Below are 13,819 nucleotides of genomic sequence, written 5' to 3'. Positions count from 1 at the left end.
GATTTTCAGTGATAAAATATTACATCTGAGAAGCACTGTTTGGGTTGGGGTGGAGGGGAGATTTTAAAAGCCTGTTTTGGCATCTGAGCTGACTTGTAACTAGCAGAGTGAAAATGCTAAAACTGCTGACAGGAGTAAGTTTCATGGACTCAAAATAAATTATCTGCCCAGAGTCCAGAAAAAAAAATCTGTGTTATTTGACATACCTGCAAATTAGTCCATGTATTTTGAGATTTGTCTGAATCTTGTATCAGCTGTCACTTAAGTACTCACCACTACAACGGTGATTTCATTTTGGGAAGAAAGATATTACAGTTAATAGGTTAGTTTAAGTCTTGACAAACTTGGTTTGGTAGGCAATTCATTAGTCTTTTTGTATGTGCTGGGGCAAGTTGCTCTGTGCTTTGGCTCCTAATGCAGAATGATGAAATTTTGGGGGCAGATGCTCATACTGAGTGTCTGTAGAGCAACTGACCCTATAGGGAGAAGCTATAGTGGTGAGCTCAGAGGAACAGCTTGCGAAGGTTTGAAGTAGTGCACATGCTATTCAGGTTGAGCAGCTGATCTAGGCAATCAGTGTAGTTGCAGATTTGGTGAATCTTGTTCTGGTTCATAAATGAGACCACTTAGAACAAAGTCGCATTATTTCCTTTTTCATGTGGTCATGCTATAAAACAAGCTCTGTTGGTCATGTGGCTGCGTATCATGCTGCTGCTGCTGCTGCTCTGTGTCTCTGGCATGCAGAGCTAGGCATGGAAACTGACGGCTGTCTCACACAAGCTTCTCAAAGAGTAGCAAAGGTTTAAGTAGATGAAAAGTGATTATATGACTTCCCTGTGAAAGGAGAAATAGGAACACAAACTCCTGCTAACAGCTTTGTAGAGCCTTGCTTTTGATGATGCTGTGCTAGGCCTAGTTCTTAAGGTCCCGAGGGTGAGCCGAGATGTGTTGAAGGCTAGATCTGTTGTCTAGAGATTAGCTCTGTGCTACCCAAGGGGAGATCCAGACTGCTTCCCAGTGGTTTGGTGAAGCAATAGCAGAATTATGCCTGACTTGAAACAAACCCTCTAATCTTTTTCAGTTGAAGGGATGATGCCTGCTTTGCCAAATGTAGCATAGGCAGAAGATAAGAGATGTGAGATGATGGTCTGTGAACTCCCTTTCTTTGTATAAACACTGTACACGCTGCACCTTCAGTTGCCTCTCCTCTTTCCCAAAATCATTGTCCAGTAAAAGGGCACTGCTAAGCCTGCTTCCAGCTATAGCTGCTCTCCAGGGTCTGTGGAACAGTGATAGAGTCTGACCCAGCTAACAAAGAATATCAGTAAATTCAGAGAAGGACTAACACAATTATGTGTTTCCTCATTTTTCAAACAAGGTGAGAGTAAGAACCAGAAAAGTAAAGGTGAGTTCTGGGTAGCACTAGATTTGAGGCAGGAGCTGTTCAGTGACTGTCAATCTGTTGTGCTCCATGAGATTAAAGAGGTTCTTGAGAAGGACTGACTGTTGGGGCAGTGCAGCACCCCAGCACCCCAGCTGCTTATGACCCTGTTCTGGCCTGGAGCTCACCTGAGGCCATTGTCACAATGAAGGTGATGCAGGTGCCTGTGGATGAGGTGAGAACACTCTAGGAGAGCTGGGATGCTTTCACTGTAATGTTGATTTGTCTCTCTCCCAGGCAATGGTACATTCCTCCCATCACTGCGCAGTGTGCATGCAGTTTGTCCGGAAGGAGAACTTGCTCTCTCTGGCTTGTCAGCACCAGTTCTGTCGCAGCTGTTGGGAGCAGCATTGTACAGTGCTCGTCAAGGATGGTGTTGGAGTCGGTGAGTTCAAGGCGGATGTGGTACTGGGTCTGTATTTGCCATGTTGGCCATTCTGATGATGACTGGCTGAATTGGTCTAAAACATCTCAGTAATGAGAAAATGGAGCATGGAATGAGTATTTGTGACAAACTGAACTTGAACTAGTGGGCTTACCTGAATCCCTGGTTAGTGTTGGCATACCACCAGGAGAGCGCTACTTCTGCCTAGCAAAACGTGCAAGTCCGTAGATCCATTTGCTGCTTTTCTCCCCTTGTGATCTCAAGAGCATGACTGTAACAAGTTAGAAGTTGCAAATCTGCTGTATTTTGAGTCTGCATCTCTCATGATGCATTGTTGCACTGCCCCTGGAGTGCCTGTGGATGCAAACATCTGTTTCCTTTGTGTTAGGTAGAAGTCAGTAGTTGCCAGAGTTGCTTTGGACTTTTCCTAGCCTGTCTTTCATGCTGGCATGGCAGTAACATGCAATTTTCTACTTTAAGTACCTGACCTTGTGAATACTGGTTGAAGCACTTACTTGTCCTGGATGCACATGTGCCCTGTCATCTTTCGGTGAAGACAGTTGGGCATCAGCTTTTCAGCAGCCCTGATAGATTTGTTTCACAGTTGTGTCCCTCTTGCCACAACAACAGCTGGCACCTAGGAAACTGTGTTGAATGCTCTCTGTGCATTCACTCCTTAGCATAAGCTGCACTGCACTAAGACGTTGCTTTCTCTTCTCAGGGGTCTCCTGCATGGCTCAGGACTGCCTACTTCGAACACCAGAAGACTTTGTGTTTCCATTGCTGCCTAGTGAAGAGCTGAAAGACAAATACAGGCGCTACCTCTTCAGGGATTATGTGGAGGTATTGTTTTTTTCAGTTTTAAAATACCCTGGGTCAATTCACCAATGACTTGCAGAAATTTTGTTTGAAGTGTCTTGCATCTTTGATTAGAGCTGCAGTAACTGCAGCAAAATTGTCCCTGATAAACATGATATAGCTGCTCCTGTAGGACAGCCTCACTGACAAAATGCTCTAGCAGGTTGCCAAAGTAAATTCTGCTGTAAGGTCACCCAGTAACTCCTTGGCGGGTGCTTCAGAATTCTCAGAATGTTGCAGCTGAGAACTTCAAATTTCAATCTGAGTTTTAAAGTCCTTCTTGCTCTTGCATAGATATTTTAGGTTCTGAATAATAAGTCCCTTATCTTATTGTAGCCCAACTGAATTGGCTGGCTCGATAACATTTTATATGAGGTTTTCTGAAATTAAAGCAGCAATTGTTAAGGTTAAATGTGCAGGAGTATTCTGGTAACTGGGAACAGACTGGGAACACTCAAGAAGCAGCGAAGCGGTATGAAAGAGTGGTGTCACTTCCCTTCAATAACAAATCCTTTGGGAGGGAATAGCCACCACAGGATAGCAGCTGAATACATTCTGGGGCATAAGTAGAGGGTGAGGAATGTGCTCCAATGGAGTAAAATTGTTTCTTCAGTGTCTTGGTGGGGTCTTATGGTTGTGTTGCTGTGATTACTTGGTCTGTAACCCTCCATTTGAATTCCCTGTTCTAGGGAAGCTGTAAGTAACTAATACTCCCTTTCCTAATATGGAAGAGGTTTATCTGCTGTTAGCTAAGACCTGGTGACAATTTTCACTCTTTTTCAACATGAAATAAAGGACTTGTATGTTTTTGAGGATAGGAGTGGTTAAACTTGGATAGATAATGCTCTTCGGCACCCACTGCTGATCTTACCACCTTGATATGTTCACAGAGCCATTATCAGCTGCAGCTGTGTCCTGGTGCAGATTGCCCTATGGTCATACAGGTACAAGAGCCAAAAGCCCGGCGAGTGCAGTGCAATCGTTGCAATGAGGTCTTCTGGTAAGAAACAGAGAAGGTTAAAGATCACGGGGAAAGCGTATGCTGTCCTCAGAGCTACTCCATTTGCTTGCCAACAGGTTCAGTGTGTAGAAGCATCTCAAATGCTTTGCTAGAGTTGTTTGTAACTTGAGTTAGCTTGAGTAATTGGACACTTGGGGTCTGACTTCTGCAGGTGGTCAGCCATCCCCTTGCTCCCTAAACTCCTTGGGAGTTGGGTGTTCTGACAACCAGGGGATGCAAAGCTTGAGTAATGAAGGGGTTACAAATCTACCATTCTCACATTTTGGCTGGGTTACAAATTCTGATACAGACATAGTGACTGGTAGAGATTCTGGTAATGGATGTGGAGGCCTCACCACTATCTGCTGGTATTGAGTTTTGTAGTTTATTACAAGTGTTTGTCTCCCAGTGTGCCTGGTGTGTTTTGAGGCTCATGGGAGAATATATTTCTGCTGAATAGGAACACCAATGTTCCTTGTCTGACTTCAAGTGTATATGGGACCAGAGAAAAAAGATAGCTTGCAGGGCTGCTGAAGTGTCTTCTGCTCGTGGGTCTCCAGAATCACTGCTGTTGAGAATTGCGTGGAGCGCAATACAACTGGTTTAGAGACCCAGTCTACTGGTATCTCCATGCAAATGACCCTTACTCACCTGGGGCTGGTCAGGTCATGCTAATACAGGTGCCTCTCTACCACTGGAGTCAGGCTACTTGTAAAGCCACTGGTATGCCCCAGGCCTCTTCAGTCATGGTAGAGCAGACATAGGTAGATTCTAGGGAGGGATGTGTCAGCCCTCAGACATGTGATTTGTCAGAGAAGGCCTCAGTTCACTCTCATTCTGACTCTGGCTTCTGCACAAGAGGGTGGGGGTTCACTGGAGTTCAGCGTTGGTCTTTGCACTCTAGTAATACACGAGTGCATTTGCATCCCTTACCCTCGCTTGGCCTCCCAGATTTTGGTCATCAGAAAACCTCAATTCTTGAGTCACCTCCTTGGAAATCAATATGTCTTTTTTTTTTTTTTTTTTTTTTTCTCCTTTTTTCCCCTCCTATTAAGCTTTAAGTGTCGGCAGATGTACCACGCACCCACAGACTGTGCTACCATTCGGAAATGGCTCACCAAGTGTGCAGATGACTCCGAAACAGCCAACTACATCAGTGCTCACACTAAAGATGTAAGGACTAGCACCTGCATGTTTTTTCTTGTCCTCTAGTCCTGCCTGGGAAGCAAATACAATTCTATACATACTTAGCATTGTGTGCTGCTTTTTCACAGACTGCAAATTCTCACAACTCCCTAGGGACTGTGATATAACACAACTGAATGCCTTGGGAACGCTTTGTGCAGGAAGTCCAGCTGCCCTCCTGTGGTAAGGACCTCGTGGTCCTTGTTCCAGACCTAGTGTGAATGTCTTTGGCAGCCAGGTGTGCTGCCCTCCCACAGGCAAAAGAATTGCAGCTACTTTGAAATGATCAGTGGAGATGTATTTCAAATGGAAGGAGAGAGTGTACTAAGTGCAGAGTCAGTACCAAATAAGGCACTAGTGGTGTTTCAACCTGAACAACTGTGTGGAGTACTGTGAACTGGAAGGTGAGGGAGATAAAGTCTTGATTTGACAAGGACAGCAAAATGCGGTAGATGAAGCCTGTCAATTAGACCTTGAAGTACTTCTAGTAGATTTAGACCCAAGAAAAAGAAGTAGTATTACACACTGGGCACTGTAGTCTACCTATAGAATTGTCTTTAAAAGTTATAGATCTACTACCTTTATCCTCTAGATTAACTGCAGATTGGAACTTGTAACGTGTTTTGGGGATTTTGTGGCCTGACTTCAAAACAGTTCTTAGCTGGCATTTGTTCTACCATAGCCAAAGACAATTGTGACAGTGCTAATTAGCCGCAAGCTTCAGTTGTGTTAGGAAAATGGGTACTTAGACTGGAGATCTTAAATCACCTTCTTTCTCTGGAGGAGGTGTCAGCATGTGATGGCATTGTTTCTGCCATTGTGGAAATTAAGGTTCTGTTATATTGAGCATTGTCCTGGCATACATTTTGCCTGCCATTAAGATTTATAAAAAGCAAAACTCACTTCCTCCTTTGTACCTATGCAACCCAAAAAAATGTAACTGAACTTGACACTCCAGGGCATCAGTGGAGCAAAGAAATGTGCAGCTCTCACTGTGGTCAGCGAGATTCTCTGCAGCTAGCTAAGTTGTCATTTGTTAGTGGCTGCTGAAGGCAGGATATAGTGCTGATTATCTTGTAGTCCTAAGTAGCTGTGGAAGCTACTGTCATAGGTGAACTGATTATGTCCCTGTGCCTGAGCAACTGCTAAATGGTAACTCAGTGAGACCTTTAGTTTTACAAGGAGTAACAACAGCAAATCTGTTTTCTTGAGCAAGCAGTCCAGTGCTGCAGTGTAACTTCCCTGGCTTTGCCTTTCTGCCTCTATTTTAAATGGAGGTGTCAGGAATTGGTGGGAGGCAGGGTGTGTATATGTTAATATTCTCATATATCCATATGCATATTTAAAAAAAAAAGGCAGGAGGGGAATAATTATGCAAGTGTTGTCATTCTCCAGAAGGCTGCTAGAGACAGAGCTGGATCTAACAAATGTTTCTGTTTCCCCAGTGTCCCAAGTGCAATATCTGTATTGAAAAGAATGGAGGCTGCAATCACATGGTGAGCAATTCCCTGAAAATGTCAGACCTTCCTTGTCCTAAGCAGAAATTTTTTTTCTCCACTTTCCACTAACCAGTGCCTCCTGTCTCTTCTTTTTCAGCAATGCTCCAAATGCAAGCATGGTAAGTAGGATTTGAAAGCGGTTTTCTCAGCAGTGTTTGTTAGTGGTGATGTTATGAAGACAAAATGTGAACATTGACTGAAATATTTTTCCCCCTAGTAAAAGGTGAACAGGATATTAATTACAGACTTGTGTGTGATAGCTTCCCCTCCACCCTGCTGGCTGTGATCTCAGCTGGGTTCTGATTCAGTGCTGGTTTGGCTCCCTCTCCCTAACATGTCCATTGTATAGAGAAGTCTCCATCTCTGCCATAATATTAACAGTGGAATCCATCTCGGAGGAGAGTATTAAATGCTTTCCATGTAATTATATTTGTCATAAGCTGAAAGTACTGGCAGAACTGAGCCATTTACACAGATCAGCTTAAGTCCTTCTGCTTAGTGATGGAAATAATGAGCTTCAACCCAAACAAAACTGCAGGAGCGGTGAATTGTTCTGTGTAACGTTATCTGTTGGACTTCTCAATCTACCCCTGCGCAGTTAGCAGCCTGAGTGTCTTTGGCCCATTGTGTGGTCCTACAAAATGACAGTCTGTTCTTGCACTTATCTTTTCATGGCAGAATTAATTTCTGTTGCCTTGGAGTGAGATAGTTTGTATTCAGCCCTCTAAGTTAAGTGTGCCACTAGGAAATATTATAATATCAGAACCTTATTTGGAAGATGATTAAAGATTACTGTCCTCTCTCATTTCCTTTGCTTTGGGGTCCTCAGCAGCACTGGATGTGCTTTGATGGAGCTCTGTGACAAGGGTGAGCAGGCAAGTGCCAAGGTACCATGGTGACTAGCACTCGCAAAGGCTGGTGAACTCTGGAAATAAAAATTTCAGTCTCTTACTATGAGTAACACAGAAGCATTTCCTGTTGTATCAACTTAATCTCCATCTTTTTTCCTTCCCAGTAGAATACTCACAGCCTTGCTCTGAGATCAGGAAACTGTCACACGGGTTTTGCTATTGCTCTCTTTCCTCCACTTTCTTCCTAATTCAGTGGCTCCTGACTTGAAGTGTCATAAACCACTGATATCTGAAGTTACCTGGGTACTTCCCTCCTCGAGAGCACTGAGGGCAGACTTTCTTTTGCATGAGTTAGTTCACTTGGATTTTATTGTTCATACTTTATTCAGCCAGAGGTCTGCATGGGGCAGTATGCCAGTGGTGGGGAGGATGCAACTCACAAATAAGACTGCAGCCTGCCTCTTCTTTAATCTAGAGTGACAGCCTGTGCAGAGCACAAGTACAGTTCTGCCCATTGGTCTTGGTGTACAGGATGCAGCACTTCAGGATTTACTTTCCATAGTTGCACGGGAGGCTGTACAATGAAAATCTTCAAGACAGGCTGGTATTTTTGGCTCACTATTGTGTTCTGTTATGCAAGATGATACAAAATGTATATGTTTCTTGGCTTAGCAGAAATATCTGAAAACAGATGGGCTGTGTCTCCTGAAGCTTTTCTTTCTGGGAGGTTCTTTTTTCCGTGCATCACAGTGGGTTTTTTTCTGTTTTCTGCAGACTTCTGCTGGATGTGTCTGGGAGACTGGAAGACTCACGGCAGCGAGTACTACGAATGCAGTCGGTACAAAGAGAATCCTGATATTGTAAACCAGAGTCAGCAAGCACAGGCCAGGGAGGCCCTTAAGAAGTACTTGTTCTATTTTGAGAGGGTAGGAGACATCTCCTTGGCCAGAGCTGCTGTAGCCTTTTAATGCTCCCTGCCTGGTGCAAAGGTCATTGCCAGCAATCTCCGTGCAAGAAACTGCCCAAAGAGAATCTATGCAGAATTTTCAGGCCCTGTTGTTTTTCACTCAAAATCCTGCCCTGCGAGTCCCATCCAAACCAGTAATGTCGTACCCAAAGCAAATCTTATTTGTTCCTATATTTCCTTGTGCTAGAGAAAATCAGTATTACCTGTGTGCCACTGTACTGTTTTCCTGCAGGCTGAGTGCTGCTGCAGTAGATAGATACTGCTCCAATTGTTTCTTTCCAGGATCAGGGAACTTCAGTTCCTTGCAGTATGTCTTTATGGAGACATAAACTCTGCCATGTTCAAAGCTCCATTGGCTGTAGCAAAGTTTTCCTAAAATTTCCTGTAATCACATTTTTAAAAGTTGCAGTCAGACCATCTCTGTCCACACACCAGGCTCGATGCACCTGGCCATACAGTGCAATTCTAGAGCAGCATCTCTAGAAGGGAACGTGGTAGAGGTTAAATGCTGCTGCCTTTCAGTTTCCCTATTAAAATGAGCTTATTGTTCACACCATGAGCCAAGTCCTGTGTTAAAATAAATGTGTTCATTCCTGGCTCTCCAGACCAACGGGCTTTGGGAAGTGGCCATGTTAACAATGTTCACATGGATGTTGGAGTTCACTGAGCCCATGTTAAATGTTAATTTAAACTCTTGACCTTTCTCTAGAAATCCTTTAAGTAGGGGAGTCACCATTACTTTCCATCTTGTTACACACAAGGTCATTGTGCGTCCAGAGGGCATTCCCAGTCTGAGGAGCTGGGTTTGCTCCCTGCTCTTTGCTGCTGTCAGTCTGTTGTATACAGCCTCCGCCACTTGCTACTGGAGGTGCTGCCTTGCTGTTCTTTCCCACAGCATGTCTTGCCTTGCTGGACTCCTGCCCCACTTCAATTTCTGCTTGCTAGAGCTTGTGCTTTTACAGCAGCAATACGCTGGTCTCATGCCATTTTTTTCTTTCCCTATCTCCCCACCCCTTGCAGTGGGAGAATCACAATAAAAGCCTACAGCTGGAGGCACAGACTTACCAACGAATCCAGGAGAAAATCCAAGAAAGAGTTATGAACAACTTGGGAACATGGATAGACTGGCAATACCTACAAAATGCTGCAAAACTACTTGCAAAGGTGGGTAGTTGTGTCTTGTTTGGCACAGAGAAGAGAATACGCACCAGAACGCTAAATTCACAACACCAAGTGAAGAAGGGAATTTAGGGGTTGTGGATATGTGGGACAGTACCTCTGGTCTAGGACATGAACTAGCCAAAAACCATCTGGAAATGACCTCTGTGAAGTTATACTTTAACTGCACAAATTCTTCTAAGGAAAGTGTAGGAAATTTCACCATGAAGTGTCCAGTCATCCTTGTCAGAAGGTAGCTGCTTAGCCTGTAGTGATTACACAAATGTGACTGTGCTGACTTCCAAGTCTGAGACTCTTGTCCTTCTTTTCTCTCTCTCTTCCTTCCACTCCCCAACAGTGTCGTTACACCCTGCAGTACACATATCCATATGCCTACTACATGGAGTCTGGTCCCAGAAAGAAACTGGTAAGATGTTTTGCTCTTTTGCTGATAGCTTTTTGGGGTGTAGCTGGCAGCATGCTGGGCTGAATTCCAGAGCTTGGCAGTGTCTGAAATATTAGTCCTGAGTTTGAGGTAAGGACAGGACAAATAATACATGGTTTTGCACCTCTCCACTTCAAGTTGACCAGCAACTCAGTCCTCTGATACATTACATTATTTTCCCAGGGCACTTCACTGCACTTCACTAACAAGCAATATATCCAGAATGTTTTGAGGCTGGAAGTGTGTGTTTGTTCCTTGGTAAGACTTATCACAGTGCTGTGGGCCATATTTCATGTGAAGAGCTGCTAGTGGATAGCTTTTCCAGCCTTGAATCAGGGTTTAGCTTTGCTTTTTATTCCTTCTGTAAGTTCCTTGCTGGCTTGATACATCCCATGGGCTAGACATGTCCAAAAATAGCCCTGAATTCACTGAAGATGTTTTTTCTTTGACTCAGTTGTCCAGTAAAACCTGTTATCCAATCTCTCCCCATAGCATCATATGTATTCTCTGAGGTTGTGGACAGATGTTCTCTTCTGGATCTGACTGTGCCAGTGGAACAAGTTACTGCTCCCAGCAGTGGTTAATCTCTCTGCTCCACCTGCAGAGCTGCTCACAAGAGCATTTCGTGACCTGTTTATGGCAAAATGAGCTGAGTTAGGAGATATTTGTCACTTGCAGTGCTTTTAGTCTGACTGGGTTAATTTTGAGTAGTGCAGGTTGGGGAGTGCTTGCACAAGAAACTCCTGGAAGAGGTGATGCTGTCTAGCTGAAGGTGGATAAGGAAGAGGCACAAACCTGCTCTGCCAGCACAGCTGTCAGCAGAATGCATTTGTCTGCTCCTCAAGTGTAGTGTGTGGTATGAAACTGCTCCACTAAACTAGTTTCTTGTTGCTGTCTCTAATTTTGCTCTTTGCAGTTTGAATACCAGCAGGCCCAGCTGGAAGCTGAAATTGAAAATCTCTCGTGGAAGGTGGAGCGAGCAGACAGCTATGACAGAGGGGTGAGTGTTCTGCTTGCTTGAGCCTGCTGGCCAGATTTTGTTTGTTGGGCTTAACACTTCTGCAGGAGCACTGAGGCAATCAAGTGAGGGTTCTGAGAAACTAGATCCAGAAACTCACCTTTAGCCAGCAGATGTTGTAGAAGTGGAGTGCTCACTGCCTTATGGGAGAGGAGGGAGGGCTGCAGTGAGTCCTGCAAACTGAAATGGGACTAACAAAGCTCTGGAGGAAGCTGCATCTAGCCCTCTGGTAAAAAGCAGATTCCTTAAGTGTGTTGCTTTTTAGATAGAGCAGGAGCCAGGTAGCTGCAGAGGGAGCCCATGTCAAAAGGAAAAGGCTCTGCGATCTTGTGATGCAGAGTGCGTGTGAAGTGTGGAGGTTGGTGCTTCTCAGACTGGAGCTTAGTCTCTCCCTAAAGAAAATGAGCTCTTCTCTGGGGAGCTCATGCTAACAGTTTCTACCTTCTGTTTTACCAGGACTTAGAGAACCAGATGCACATAGCAGAGCAGAGACGGAGGACCCTGCTGAAAGACTTCCATGACACATAAGACAGGAGGAAGTGACAAAGTGCAGGGGTGAGAGCAGCGAGTGAAGTGATGGCAGCTTCACCGGGATAAGCAGGCACTGCCTCTGGGAGAACACGGCCAAGGACAAAGCCACCCCTCCCCTTGCAAGTCAGACACATGCAAACACCACATCTTAGTCCAGTTTGTTCTCTTATCTTTCTGTTTCTGTTTCTGCCAGGCTAGAGGCCAGATTTCAGATTGGCATATTTCCTGGGACATTGCCCTCCTGCCCTTGATGGTTTCAGAAGGGGAGGGAGTTTTTCTCTGAATGGCTGTTAATAGTATTAGATCATTACAATTTATGTAATTTTCAACGGTTGTACAATTATACAGACAAACCTTAGAATAACACACAACCCTTTTTAAAAATAAATTGGCAGTGGAGTGTTTTTCCTTAATCTGCTTGTAAATTTAATGGGCTTTTCCCCCTCTCCCTCTCCCTTCCTCTGACCCAAAAATCCTCCTAGGCACTGAAGGAGGTACAAAATATCTCAGCTAGATTTTCTGATGCTCCTTTAACCAGGGCATTGTAGCATTGGCATTGCACGAGGAGAGTGGCTGGCGTTAAGAGTGGCTGCTGCTGTGTCTGACCCAACAGTACCAGCAGTGGCCATGATTTAGTATGATTACATGTGACATCTCTTTTCTTGTAAATCAGCTGTGCAAAATCCTGCTACACAAACAAAAGCAAACAGAGGAATTGTAGGGGAGAGACCAGGCTAACACTGGGGGATATGCCTTGAATCAGGTCTGATTCTGCATTTGATGAATTTTAGGTCTTCCATGTAGATTTTTGCTTTACTTGTTTTTGGGGAGGATGTATTGCCAAAGTGAGTGATGAGGGAATAGTAGCATACAGTTGTTAATCAAGGCTTGGGGCTTTTGCAGAGTGAAACAATCCATGTTATAACAGTGTCATGCAGCCTGGTAAAGATTATTTGTGCCTGCTGGGTAACATGGCTAAGAAAATTTGATCCCATTCATCAAGGTGAGACTAAACACTGCTACATTATGAGGAGGAAAGATTATGTACAACACACTCCCTGGCACATGTTGGCAATGTGGACGGGCACTTGAATACAGGTGCACTGCTTGTGCAGAGCCTGCACCAAGCCATGCAGAAAATTAACTAGCAAAATTAATTTATTTGTATATTAGTATTGATACTGGTGGGGACTTATCAGAAAATTGATTGTTAGGAGCATGTGGAGCTTTTTTATTAACATTCTTTTTTTCTAATGTAAAATATACACTAAAATAAAAATATGAAAACCTAGTTCATCTTAGTAGGGATTAACATGAAAAAGGTTACTTAAGTGCTGATGCTTGCCTGTTTGCTACAGGAAGCAGGCCACACATTAAGATTTCACAGGCATGTGTGTCACCTGCACCAGGAACATGTTGTTTGCAGCCATTAAGGTGGAGCTGGAGTCTGATCTGAGGAAGTCTTCACCTCTGTGGGGAACTCACAGAATTCCCTTCCATGCTGTATATGGAAGTGTTGTCTTTGATGCATCCCTGTACTGCTCTTATACAATGTCACTTGATAAAGATTAAACTGAAGGGGGGGGAAGTGCTAAATTCCTGCACTTCAGAATAAGCTAACTCTGCTGTTGGAGCCTTTTTCATGTACCTGAGACATGTGGCCCAGGTATTTGCAGCATGTATAATTGGGCAGACAGATTCTAACAAGAGAGGTGTGTTAGTTTAAAAGAGCAGCAGCTGTCATAGGAGCTAATCCTGTGGCCATGCTTGTTGTACACAGCAGAAAATTTCAAACTGAGAGGCCTTTTCCTTCCTCCCTCCCTCCCCTGGTGTGGGCTGTATCCTCAGGGAACGGGGGAAACATACTGCCGAGGAGCTGCTGGCAGTGGAGTGGGGGTTACAACAGAAGCGGCCGAGGGTAGAGCAGGGTTGCAGAGAGGTGGCTGCAGCCAGGATGCGGGGCAGGGAGGGAGTCTGTGGTTTCTGTGAGTGGTGCTGCTTGCTTCGCAAGAGATCTCTGTAACTGTGGCTCCTTGTGTTCCTGCTCTGTCCAGTTCTGGCTCCCCTTTAGGCTGGAGCCGTACAGGTAGATATGTCCTTGGTCCAGCCGCTGTCTCTGGACTTCATTCCCTCTGCTCCCAGCAGCAGCCTCTTTTTGCTCTCTTCATGATATATTTTAGAGGTCAGTCTCTTCCTTCCTCTCCCCTTCCCAAATGATTGTCAAAGTCTGGGCACACTGGACCCAGGGGAAGGGATAGCACGGGGGAAGGCTTGCTGAGACCCAGCAGTTTGCAGTGTGTAGAACCAATGTTTAAACTGTTCTTTAAAAATGTAATGTGCAAAGTACTAATTAGGATAAAAGCTGGTGTTCTTGTTGGCTAAATGTAACTAGTGTAACACCTAATCTCTTTGCAGAACAGGTATGTGGAGTTTCCTAATCCCAAAGAGCTCTCACTTCTGTTACATAATTGTCCAGCTTTG

General features: G+C 44.5%; 1 protein-coding gene across 7 annotated transcripts in view; it reads left to right on the top strand.

Annotated features, from left to right (window-relative positions):
• Window positions 1-12,629, top strand: part of ARIH2 (ariadne RBR E3 ubiquitin protein ligase 2) — a 32,665-nt gene extending 20,036 nt beyond the window's left edge. For all 7 annotated transcript variants that reach the window (XM_030043295.2, XM_030043288.2, XM_030043292.2 and 4 more), the window contains 11 exons: window positions 1,679-1,826; window positions 2,548-2,669; window positions 3,575-3,684; window positions 4,740-4,857; window positions 6,315-6,365; window positions 6,466-6,487; window positions 7,994-8,145; window positions 9,207-9,350; window positions 9,703-9,771; window positions 10,706-10,789; window positions 11,264-12,629. In XM_030043295.2, coding sequence (XP_029899155.1) covers window positions 1,682-1,826; window positions 2,548-2,669; window positions 3,575-3,684; window positions 4,740-4,857; window positions 6,315-6,365; window positions 6,466-6,487; window positions 7,994-8,145; window positions 9,207-9,350; window positions 9,703-9,771; window positions 10,706-10,789; window positions 11,264-11,335 — 1,089 coding nt within the window. In that variant the 5' untranslated portion in view covers window positions 1,679-1,681 and the 3' untranslated portion in view covers window positions 11,336-12,629. The remainder of the gene's footprint in view (window positions 1-1,678; window positions 1,827-2,547; window positions 2,670-3,574; window positions 3,685-4,739; window positions 4,858-6,314; window positions 6,366-6,465; window positions 6,488-7,993; window positions 8,146-9,206; window positions 9,351-9,702; window positions 9,772-10,705; window positions 10,790-11,263) is intronic.
• Window positions 12,630-13,819: the final 1,190 nt, after the last annotated feature.

Source organism: Aquila chrysaetos, chromosome 20 (genome assembly GCF_900496995.4).
Source record: "Aquila chrysaetos chrysaetos chromosome 20, bAquChr1.4, whole genome shotgun sequence".
Lineage (NCBI taxonomy): Eukaryota > Metazoa > Chordata > Aves > Accipitriformes > Accipitridae > Aquila > Aquila chrysaetos.
This window is presented reverse-complemented; position numbering and strand designations above follow the sequence as displayed.